Source organism: Sinocyclocheilus grahami, unplaced genomic scaffold, assembly GCF_001515645.1.
Source record: "Sinocyclocheilus grahami isolate Dianchi unplaced genomic scaffold, SAMN03320097.WGS_v1.1 scaffold475.1, whole genome shotgun sequence".
Classification (NCBI taxonomy): Eukaryota; Metazoa; Chordata; class Actinopteri; order Cypriniformes; family Cyprinidae; genus Sinocyclocheilus; species Sinocyclocheilus grahami.
The window spans coordinates 1,078,774-1,091,026 of record NW_015505654.1 but is presented as its reverse complement, the minus strand read 5'-3'; the positions used below and the strand labels follow the sequence as shown (position 1 = coordinate 1,091,026).

At 39.2% G+C, this 12,253-nt stretch overlaps 1 protein-coding gene across 2 annotated transcripts; it reads left to right on the top strand.

Moving 5' to 3' along the window:
- The first annotated feature begins 1,204 nt into the window (after nucleotides 1–1,204).
- On the top strand, nucleotides 1,205–10,563 carry LOC107553585 (gamma-glutamyltransferase 6-like). 2 transcript variants are annotated; one of them, XM_016235854.1, is made up of 4 exons: nucleotides 1,205–1,370; nucleotides 4,635–5,011; nucleotides 7,945–8,058; nucleotides 8,767–10,563. In XM_016235854.1, exons 1-4 carry the CDS (start codon nucleotides 1,246–1,248, stop codon nucleotides 9,993–9,995), a joined length of 1,845 nt encoding a protein of 614 aa, XP_016091340.1. In that variant the 5' UTR covers nucleotides 1,205–1,245; the 3' UTR covers nucleotides 9,996–10,563. The 2 variants fall into 2 exon arrangements, with proteins under 2 accessions (XP_016091340.1, XP_016091339.1); XM_016235853.1 differs by lacking the exons at nucleotides 1,205–1,370; nucleotides 4,635–5,011 and adding an exon at nucleotides 7,478–7,847.
- Nucleotides 10,564–12,253: the final 1,690 nt, after the last annotated feature.

Below are 12,253 nucleotides of genomic sequence, written 5' to 3'. Positions count from 1 at the left end.
TCTCCTAAAACCCCTCCACAGGGATAATAATGGAATGTTTCTTAAAAAAAAAAATCACCAGGCAATATAAAACAAGACAGACCTCACAAAGGAACCGGTGCCAGACAGTATATCTTACAAATCACCTAGCTTCAGAGTCTATTCAAACACACATACAATTGATCAAAGCGATTGTACTCCATGGAAACTTCTTCTTCTTCTTCTTTTCAGTCTTCTAATGTGTGGCATTCAGGGCTGTATAAAGGTGTCTTTGAATACTGCTGTAGAGCTACATGTGAGTGGGGCAAGTGATAACCAGAGAATAGAGGGTATAAACAAATAAAGTCATAGCCACATGAGTGACATTTAAGCTCGATATGACAGTGGTTCTCACCATCTCTGCGGGAATTTTATATTCAATTAGACTCTGCATGTTTGAAAAACTTCCAGTAAATGTCAAAAAGTAAATAAGGTGGGAAGCCGTGCACCATGATTCCCTTGAAGACGGAGATTTGGAGTCACAGGCTACTTTGAAAGGAATAATGGGGCTTATGCTCTCAGCTCGTTTCCAGGTCACTGGAACATTGAGAATCGGCACAGACCAGCCCCACTGCTTTACCCTGAGCCTGAGCCTTTGTGGACACATGACTTTCATAAACCTTAAAAAAACATCTTCAAAGCTTTTTTAATGTACTACTGTTTGAGTAGAAATCAGGTGTTAGTTGTCACATGCTGTACTCTAGTGAATATTTCTCCTTGTGGGTTTATTTCTGAAGGTCATTTGCTTTTATTTATTGTGTAAAATAAATGTATTTATTTATTTATTTTAATTGTGCACTGGACATAGTTTGAATAGACACATTTTGGGGTTAAGGCTAAATGGCATACAGCAAAAACTACTGGGCATGCGCACATCAATATAGCATAATTTTTCTCATACTGTACAACAATATTTACTATTTTTTCATTATTGTAAGGGGTAGGTTTAGGGTTGGGGTAAAGTAGACGTTAATAAAACACAATCTAATAGGTAGAAAATTCAATTCATTGTTAGCTTCCGGTTTTTGCTTAATAACTTCTAGCCACAACCACATTTTGGTGAAACAAATGTAGAAATAAATGTGTGTCTTCTTGAAACACAGTGGATTAGACGTGCACGCCCATCAGTCGTTTTTGTGCAGTTTCTACCTGGCCTGACTGACAGGACAAACAGGAAGTAGGAGACTTCCAGGTTACTGGATTCAGTGTTTTAAGGACACAGCCAAAATGCACACGGGGAAAATGGTGCAGAGCACGGTTAAATACAAAGTACTTGCAAGCGATGTGCAAGATGAAATCGACAACGTTTGCACTGACGATGAGGACGATGAAATTACGATAGATTTCCACTCGTAAGTGACAAAATGAAAGTAACATTTGCTTGACGTCTGCTACGCAAGTTAATTGTCATTTCAAAACAATCTGCTTTAATGTTAAGTGCATTTGCTCTTATGTCGTGGCTGCTTTCAGTGATGTTGGCGCGACAACAGGTGCTCAATCTACTCTGCTATGGACGCGACGCGACAAGACCGCCTGCAGTGCACACACACTTGACTGTAATGGGATCTTTCAAGTTTTGGCCGTCGCGTCGCTATCAGTGTAGAAGTGTTCCGATATAAATATTCTCAGTAGTATGCCGTTTATAGATATTCTTGCTAGTGAAGAGTTGCGATCGATTTCCTTTACTAATTTAATAAATCATTATTTAACTGCTTTTTACCTAGGGTGACCATACGTGCCCTTTTCCACACGTCCTGGCCAGGATTTCTATATTGTTTAAAATATTCAGGGTTTGGCTTTGATTGCGCTGCGCAGACCGATCGGTGTATGACATAAAAAATCAGACGCTCCTGCAATCCGTGTATCATTCGATCATTCGTTTTTTTATTTAATATTGAAAGTAGAAAAATGAGAAAACGGCTCCTTTTTCGTTTTTTCGTTTTTTTTTCCAAAAAACGAAAAACAGAATTCAGCTTAAATTTTCGTTTTTCGTTCATGGGTGGAAAAATGAATAAACAGCTTGAATATTTGATTTCTACATGTGGACGGGAATTAAACGCCCCTTTCTGCTGATTGGTCAGCCGAAGATCAAACCGTGCTGTCATCAGTTCTTCTGCAGCAAAATAATAGTCCTCCACTGCTGCAGTTGTATGGATTCTTAATGCATTTATTGCAACTACATTTAATATTTTTTCATCAAACAAACAGTCAAATGAATAGCTCGACCTGTCTAGACTCTGCCCCGGTACTAGTTGTGTCGAGCTATTCATTAGTCTGTTTGATGAGAAAATTATGAAATTGATCAAATGGGTTATTCATCCGTACAACTGCAGCAGTGGAGGACTATTATTCTGCTGCGTGATACTGCAGAAGAACTGATGATGGCACGGTTTGATCTTCGGCTGACCAATCAGCAGAAAGGGACGTTTAATTCCTGCCCACATGTAGAAATCTAATATTCAAGCTGTTTATTCATTTTTCCACCCATGAATGAAAAACGTAAATTTAAGCTGAATTCTCGTTTTTCGTTTTTTTGGAAAAAAAACTAAAAAGTTAAAAAGGAGCCATTTTCAAAATTTTCTACTTTCAATATTAAATCAAAAAACGAATGATCAAATGATACACGGATTTCCTGCTTTAGTGTTGGGTCGTTCTTGAACGATTCGTTCATTTTGAACGAATCTTTAATGTGACTCGGGAAGAACGAGTCGTCTCGGGGAGTGATTCGTTCAGTCGCGCATCCGCAACATCCTATAGGTTCTGTTTCGAGTCTTCGGGTTTTTCGAGTCATTCGTTCATCACGTGACAGCCCCATAAGCTTTAACCAATGCAGTCTGAGCCGGAAAGAGAATTGATTAGTTCATCTCTCGAGTCTTCGGGTTTTTCCGAGTCATTCTTTTCTGTTCCTTATAGCAGTTTTGTATTGTTTGTAGTGTTATCAACGTCTGTGTAAGTAGTAGATGTGTTAGGGAAGTAACACGTAACATTTGAATTATATTTTGTTAAAATTAACGAAATGACTCGAAAAAAGATTTGTTCATTTTGCTGAATGAGACTCAAAGGTCCGAGTCGGTAAAATGATCCGAACTTCCCATCACTATCCTGCTTTCAAATCGCTCTCGCAGTATTTTGATGTCACACTACGCTCGGTCTGCCCAGCGCCGCTTCAAGTCGAACCAGGGGCCAGTTGCATAAAGTCACAATGTTAAGACTGTGTCTTAAAAACTAGTTTGACTAGTTTCTAGCAGTTAACCAAGTGGTAATCAATCTTAATTTTCAGATTCAAATTAGACCAATATACCATTTTAAGTAACCAAATTTAAGACGTCTTTAAAGGCACAATATGTAATTTTTTGCGACTAGAGGGCAGAAATCATGTTCATGGATGAGCTAATGTATTAAAGATTTATTAACGTCGTAGTAGGGCTGTGCAAAAAATCGAATGCGATTTTCATGCGCATCTCGTCAGTAAAGCTGCTTCTGGTGATTAGTAGTAAATCTCCAGCACGTGCTTTCAGATGGAGCATCATTTACTACACAGAGCCGTAGATTTTGAACATGATTTTGTGTAGCTTGTCAGTGATCTATGGCTCTGTGTAGTAAAGCAGAGTGAGGCGGTAAGCCGTCGAAGCAAAACGAGGGCTCTGAACAAGCGCGACACATGGCTCGAAAGCAGCGGAGCTTTTACTATGCCACAGTTGACCGCTTCTGCTCTTTCCGGAAAGCAGCGGAAGTAAGCAGCGCTGTTTTATTATACTAGATACATGAACATTCTGTTATAATGCTACTCTGTGCGGTCATCACCTGTCTAATAAAATGCATAGCATATTAAAGCATCTTTGGTGTTTCCATGTTTTCTACAAAACAAAACCGGAAATCGAGGGTGTATGACGTAATTGGCAGCCGACACAATGACACTATGGACACGATCCGTGTCACTAGTTAAAATTGCTTATTTCTCTGGATTTAACCATTCTTCTAAACATTTGGGATAATGTTAGTACACAAGTCAACAAAATATATAAAACTGTTCTAGTGGTTTTTGGATATTTTAATTAAAAAATCGTACATATTGTGCCTTTAAGACGTCTACGAGTCTTGAAGAAAAAAAATGGATGACTAACTTTTAAGACTAGTCTAAGCAGTTTATGCAACTGGCCACATATTCATGATGCATTTGGATGCTAAACTCAGTGGCGTAACTTTGTTTTAAAAAGTGTGTGGGACAGGAGTGAGTGAGTATGCGAATGTGAGTGTGTGTGGGGTGGGGCGATAATGTGTCAACTTGCCCCTCTTTGCCATCTTTAGCTTTTTTGCAATTTGCATCTGCATTCAGATTGAAGAAGTGATAGCAAATGCTGCTTATTTTTATGTGCGTCTGAACACGGGCACATGAATGTGATATGAACAACATGAACAGAATTTTCACTTTTGGGTGAACTATTTGGTGTCCAACTGTGCATTGTATTCTTGTTATCAGCTACCAGAGTAAAGTGATAAGCTGACTGCTGATATACTGAGACTGCATTAAAGAAAAGCAAAATTTCCTTTATATTTGTGCTTTGTAAATTCTGCCCCTCCAGACTCCACATTCTTATTGTTCTTACAATATACAGGCCCTTCATCGGTCAGCAAAGAAGGACAAGGAAAAGAGACACCTGTGTCAGGGTCACAGTGGCTGTGATTCTTCTGGGAATTGTTTTCGGATTTATGATCTATGAGTGGAATGGCTATTGGCCTGGAGTTGAGGAGCGTCAGGACCTGTCAAATCATCAAGAGGCTAACAAGACACACAAGATTTCTGAGGATGAAGATCACGACCACCACCAACATCATCAAGATGATGGTGACCACAATGACCATGACCACAACCACAAAGACGGACATGATCATGATGATCATGCTCTTGATCATCATGATCACAATCATGATAGTCACACTCATGAGCACAGTCAATCACTGTACCACAATGCTGCTATCATCACAGACTCAGGCAAGACTTGCAGCAAAATAATAGTCCTCCACTGCTGCAGTTGTATGGATTCTTAATGCATTTATTGCTTAATATTTTAATATTTTTTCATCAAACAAACAGTCAAATGAATAGCTCGACCTGTCTAGACTCTGCCCCGGTACTAGTGCTATTCATTTATTCATTAGTCTGTTTGATGAGAAAATTATGAAATTGATCAAATGGGTTATTCATCCGTACAACTGCAGCAGTGGAGGACTATTATTCTGCTGCGTGATACTGCAGAAGAACTGATGATGGCACGGTTTGATCTTCGGCTGACCAATCAGCAGAAAGGGACGTTTAATTCCTGCCCACATGTAGAAATCTAATATTCAAGCTGTTTATTCATTTTTCCACCCATGAATGAAAAACGTAAATTTAAGCTGAATTCTCGTTTTTCGTTTTTTTGGAAAAAAAACTAAAAAGTTAAAAAGGAGCCATTTTCAAAATTTTCTACTTTCAATATTAAATCAAAAAACGAATGATCAAATGATACACGGATTTCCTGCTTTAGTGTTGGGTCGTTCTTGAACGATTCGTTCATTTTGAACGAATCTTTAATGTGACTCGGGAAGAACGAGTCGTCTTCTTTCTATTCTTCGGGTTGGAGTCGTTCCTTCACCACGTGCCAGCCCCATAACCTTAACCAATGCAGTCTGAGCCGGAAAGAGAATTGATTAGTTCATCTCTCGAGTCTTCGGGTTTTTCCGAGTCATTCTTTTCTGTTCCTTATAGCAGTTTTGTATTGTTTGTAGTGTTATCAACGTCTGTGTAAGTAGTAGATGTGTTAGGGAAGTAACACGTAACATTTGAATTATATTTTGTTAAAATTAACGAAATGACTCGAAAAAAGATTTGTTCATTTTGCTGAATGAGACTCAAAGGTCCGAGTCGGTAAAATGATCCGAACTTCCCATCACTATCCTGCTTTCAAATCGCTCTCGCAGTATTTTGATGTCACACTACGCTCGGTCTGCCCAGCGCCGCTTCAAGTCGAACCAGGGGCCAGTTGCATAAAGTCACAATGTTAAGACTGTGTCTTAAAAACTAGTTTGACTAGTTTCTAGCAGTTAACCAAGTGGTAATCAATCTTAATTTTCAGATTCAAATTAGACCAATATACCATTTTAAGTAACCAAATTTAAGACGTCTTTAAAGGCACAATATGTAATTTTTTGCGACTAGAGGGCAGAAATCATGTTCATGGATGAGCTAATGTATTAAAGATTTATTAACGTCGTAGTAGGGCTGTGCAAAAAATCGAATGCGATTTTCATGCGCATCTCGTCAGTAAAGCTGCTTCTGGTGATTAGTAGTAAATCTCCAGCACGTGCTTTCAGATGGAGCATCATTTACTACACAGAGCCGTAGATTTTGAACATGATTTTGTGTAGCTTGTCAGTGATCTATGGCTCTGTGTAGTAAAGCAGAGTGAGGCGGTAAGCCGTCGAAGCAAAACGAGGGCTCTGAACAAGCGCGACACATGGCTCGAAAGCAGCGGAGCTTTTACTATGCCACAGTTGACCGCTTCTGCTCTTTCCGGAAAGCAGCGGAAGTAAGCAGCGCTGTTTTATTATACTAGATACATGAACATTCTGTTATAATGCTACTCTGTGCGGTCATCACCTGTCTAATAAAATGCATAGCATATTAAAGCATCTTTGGTGTTTCCATGTTTTCTACAAAACAAAACCGGAAATCGAGGGTGTATGACGTAATTGGCAGCCGACACAATGACACTATGGACACGATCCGTGTCACTAGTTAAAATTGCTTATTTCTCTGGATTTAACCATTCTTCTAAACATTTGGGATAATGTTAGTACACAAGTCAACAAAATATATAAAACTGTTCTAGTGGTTTTTGGATATTTTAATTAAAAAATCGTACATATTGTGCCTTTAAGACGTCTACGAGTCTTGAAGAAAAAAAATGGATGACTAACTTTTAAGACTAGTCTAAGCAGTTTATGCAACTGGCCACATATTCATGATGCATTTGGATGCTAAACTCAGTGGCGTAACTTTGTTTTAAAAAGTGTGTGGGACAGGAGTGAGTGAGTATGCGAATGTGAGTGTGTGTGGGGTGGGGCGATAATGTGTCAACTTGCCCCTCTTTGCCATCTTTAGCTTTTTTGCAATTTGCATCTGCATTCAGATTGAAGAAGTGATAGCAAATGCTGCTTATTTTTATGTGCGTCTGAACACGGGCACATGAATGTGATATGAACAACATGAACAGAATTTTCACTTTTGGGTGAACTATTTGGTGTCCAACTGTGCATTGTATTCTTGTTATCAGCTACCAGAGTAAAGTGATAAGCTGACTGCTGATATACTGAGACTGCATTAAAGAAAAGCAAAATTTCCTTTATATTTGTGCTTTGTAAATTCTGCCCCTCCAGACTCCACATTCTTATTGTTCTTACAATATACAGGCCCTTCATCGGTCAGCAAAGAAGGACAAGGAAAAGAGACACCTGTGTCAGGGTCACAGTGGCTGTGATTCTTCTGGGAATTGTTTTCGGATTTATGATCTATGAGTGGAATGGCTATTGGCCTGGAGTTGAGGAGCGTCAGGACCTGTCAAATCATCAAGAGGCTAACAAGACACACAAGATTTCTGAGGATGAAGATCACGACCACCACCAACATCATCAAGATGATGGTGACCACAATGACCATGACCACAACCACAAAGACGGACATGATCATGATGATCATGCTCTTGATCATCATGATCACAATCATGATAGTCACACTCATGAGCACAGTCAATCACTGTACCACAATGCTGCTATCATCACAGACTCAGGCAAGACTCCTTTCATTAATTATTATTATACAAACCAAATCCGTAAATATGTATCAAACATATTTGAATGTCTCCTGTGTGCTTTCTTTTTTTATAGCAAACTGCTCCAGTATTGGTAAGGAGCTTCTTCAGGAGAGAGGGAATGTGGTCGATGCAGGGATTGCTGCTTTACTCTGCCTAGGAGTTGTTCATCCACACACCGCTGGATTAGGTCAGTATCAGGCACTTTTCATCACTTGACTTCTGCAAATAAAATGTTTCAGTGCCACAGTCTTGGTTGGTTAAAACAAGAAGAACAATTCTCAGTGCTGTAGTCGAAACCAGCCCGTTGGAGTTCGAGCCAAGACCGAGACCAAAAATTGTCAAGTCTGAGTCAAAAGTCCATGACAAGACCATGAAAATATGGTCTTGGTCTTGACTCAAACATAATCCTCTTCTGGTCTTGGTCTTGACTTGAACTTGAATGACTTGGTCTCGACTACAACACTGCTAGTGTTATTAACATTCATCATTGGTTTTGAGATTTATCATTGATTTTTAGCTCTTTCTGAAGCATGATGTAATTTTCTAAAATCTGTGGTTTTAATGTTTAATTTCCAATATTCAGTGTCATTCTCTAAAAATACCATGAGCAAGTTTTGTTGAAGTGTTATGCATTTAAAATGTTTTTAACAAGCGGTTTAAAAGTCTCTTTAGCTGTAGAATAATGTTTATGAAGGGTTATGGTAGAAATTAAGCATGGAAAAAGCCCATTTGTGATATAAAAAATCATTTGAGCAGTTTAGACTCAAATGCATAATGTTTGTTGTTAATATCTACAACTAATTAGCGCTGCATTTGCCTTTCAGAAGGTTGCTAAAAGCATAAACTACTTTTTGAGGCAGCTGATTTGATTCATTCGTGCTTCCCTTTTTTCAAGGTGGAGTGTTTTCTGCAATTTTGTACAATCACACTACAAGATCATTTAAAGCGATACGTGACACCTCTCAGCAGCTGTCTACATATGGTGCTCCCTCATTATTGCAGGGCCTTCAACTGCTGCATTCCAACTACGGACATTTAGAATGGAGTCGACTTTTTGAGGGTGCCACGAAAGTCGCTAAAGAGGGTTTCCTTATCGATGGAATCCTCTCCAGGGCTTTAGAAACCCACAAGGACAAAATACTCCAGTCAGGACTGTGTGATCTGTTCTGCGATGCGGCTGGCCATGTGAAATCAGAGGGTGAGCATGTCACCAACAGGAATCTATCAGACCTTTTGCGGAGCGTCAGCCTAAACAGCTCCCATTTCCCAGAAAATCTGGCCGTAAAATTGGCTCAAGACATTTCTGAAGCAGAGAGGCCAGCTTTCCTTGCTGCCGCTCAGGCCGGCAGCGGAGAAATCAATGATCCCCTTATCGTGGCAGAGGAGAAATACAGCATTCTTTCACCCCCCTACCAGCTCACAGGTGGAATGGTGTCCAATATATTAGATAGAGTCCGAGAGCAAAACCTCACTTTTCCGAGTCACGGAGATATCGGTAATGCCTTTGCCTCTTATAATGCCCTCCTAAATTTGGCGAATGAATTCTTCAACACAAGTCAGAGAGAGATATTCACATTAAATACCACAAGCAGTCATGTAGGAGTGCTCGATAGTCATGGCAATTTCATAGTAATCTCCACCTCGCTCAACAGCACATGGGGATCTGGGCAATACTTACCAAGTAGCGGAGTGATTCTCAATGACTTTACCTCAGACATCACTCAGGAGCCTTATTTTAGTTTTCCTCTAGTGCTAAATATAACTGAAGATGGTGCGGATGATCCTGTGGAGAAGCAGTTTGTGGCTGTGACCGGAGGGCTTTCTGCCCTGCTTCATTCTGTGGTTATGCTGAGAAACCTGGCTGACGTTGGACTGTCTGCTTATGAGACTGCGAGCAGCCCTATGCTCCATATAGAGCAGGGGGGTTCTGGGTCTCTGTCTGGCTGTATTTCTGGTGTCACAAACAGCTCTGTTGTCTTCCGGTTGCTTTCAGAGGGAGACGGGCCCGTACGGGAGGTGGGTGAATGTTCAGATTGCTTTCTGTCCATGCTGCTGCAACTGAGAGCAGAACATGTAAGAGCCTATGGAGTCCCTGCTACTGAGGTCCATGCTGATGGATACTAATGCAAAAAAAACAAAACAAAAACATCTGGACAGTTGTGACATATCATGTAAAATTATACTGTATGCACTTTAAGAGCATTGCACTCATACCCCACATGACTTACGTTATTTTCAGCCTCACAATACTGGGAATGACATGTATGTGAATGTAATTTTTGTTTGTGCTAAAAAATGTTTACTGGTGATTTAAAAGACAGCCTTTTTTGATAGTTTTTTTTAAGTAATACTTCACCTGTTTTTCCACAAGCAAGCTATATCCTAAATATTCTCTCCTTTTCAACTAGCAACTTGTTATCAAATGCCTTTCTGAGATGTCTTCATATTATTTGCTTGTTTAATCTTGTAAATCATAGCCTACAGACCCTAACAGGTTAATCGATTTGATGAACCTGACGAGTGAAGGACTGCCGCTTTATAAAATTGTTTTGAAAAGATCAGTTACCAACAAACACCTACAAATATTTTTATGTAGTTTTATACCTTTTTTGTGCTTGACTAGTATGTGTATGTGAAGGTTATTTGATGTAAGAATTATGTGAGTAGATGAATATATGTGAGATATTTATGATTTGTGGGACAAAAAGCTTAATTCTTTTGTTGTTTGTAAAACATAACTATTTTATGTGGCTGCAGTTTTCTATGAATTAGTACAATGTGAATCATATGGAAATTTATGATTTTTAGGGGGAAAAAGGGCCACTCCAATGAAATCCTATGAAAATGCATGAATGAGATTGAAATTCACCATCAATTTGGTTAAAAATAGTTACGAATTGCGATGATAGTGCGTTGTTTTTTATAGATCTGTTTTGTACAGAGTTCAGTTGGTGAATATTTTGTGCCGATGCAAAATATCTCACTGCTGCTGAAGCTGATTTTGTGATCGTTAAAAAAAATCTGGTGGTCTGTCTTCATTGTGCTAATTTGCTGCACTGTCAGTTTTGATTTAAGTTATTTTGTTGTTCCCCTCATCCTTTGCATTATGAAGCCAGGAATTATGGGAAGAATACATCAAGACTCCCCCATTTTTGTTTCAGAATCTTGCATTATTGCTTAAAGCTGGAGGGTGTACATTTTCTTATTTAAAATAATTTTCCTAGCCCAGCACATTACGTGTCAACTGTAAGACATTCATAAGTTAATTCTGGCCAAAAAAAAGTTTGAAGCTATGCTGCTTTTACAACTATTTGTTTGCACATCTCAACCAGCCCAACAGCAACATTGACTCAACCAGTGTGATTAGATTTGGGCCGGACCATCAGTTTATTCAACCAGTAAGGGGAGTGTCAGGAAACATGTTAGAATCATTTTTTGTTTCATCATCATTTTTGCAATTCCGTTTGATGACAGGAGGGGAATTATAGACTTTAATGTCTGCTAAAACCACTACTTTCTTTAACGTTACTACTGAAATAACAGCACACAAGGTGTGGAACGCACAAAATAGGGAAACCTACTATAAAATGCACTGATGCCAAAAATGCAAGCCTTGAATCACAATAAAATGTAAAATATGAATAGAAACACAATGAACATTTTATGTTTCACTGGTGAAACGTTTAAAATGATTTTATTCCTACTGTATGTCTCGAATTGATTGCATTAAACTGCTTTCCAGTTTTTCCAGAATGTTAGTCGTGTATCCTGTTCAACCACTATACTTCAGGTGTCTGAGTGGGTGTCAGGCTTAAGTGTTGCTCATTCTTTGGACTAATTCAATGCTGTCATTCTGCCCTCAGTGGCTGCAAACAAATTTATATGCTTATCTTAATTAAAACAGGTTACGCTGCTCCTCCCATTTGCAATGCTGCGTCCAGGCTGCTGTCAGTCCAGACCTCTGCTGAGCCACTTCCTTTGCAATACAGATACTCAGACATTTACTGAAAGCGCATGGATTAGATCATGGTTTTAATACCATGTTCTAATTTCACTGAAAATTGTGGCACAGTTAAAGGCCATTTTGTAAATCAAAAATGATTTTAAATGAGTGAAATAAATGGTTTTCATTAGCTCAGAGGTCTAACTTGTTACCTACTCGCCATCTCGAAACCACATCCAATCTCACCGCATCCCCCATCTCAGCGTGACATCTCTCATCCATTCCCATTTTGACTAGAAAAATTGTAAAAGATTGCTCCAACCCATGACAGAGCCTTAGCAAATGTGTTGTGTGTGGAGAAATGAGCATAGTGCCCATTGGCAAAAAGCTGCATACCAACACAAACCACTAAATCACACACTAAATCACACAAGAAAGT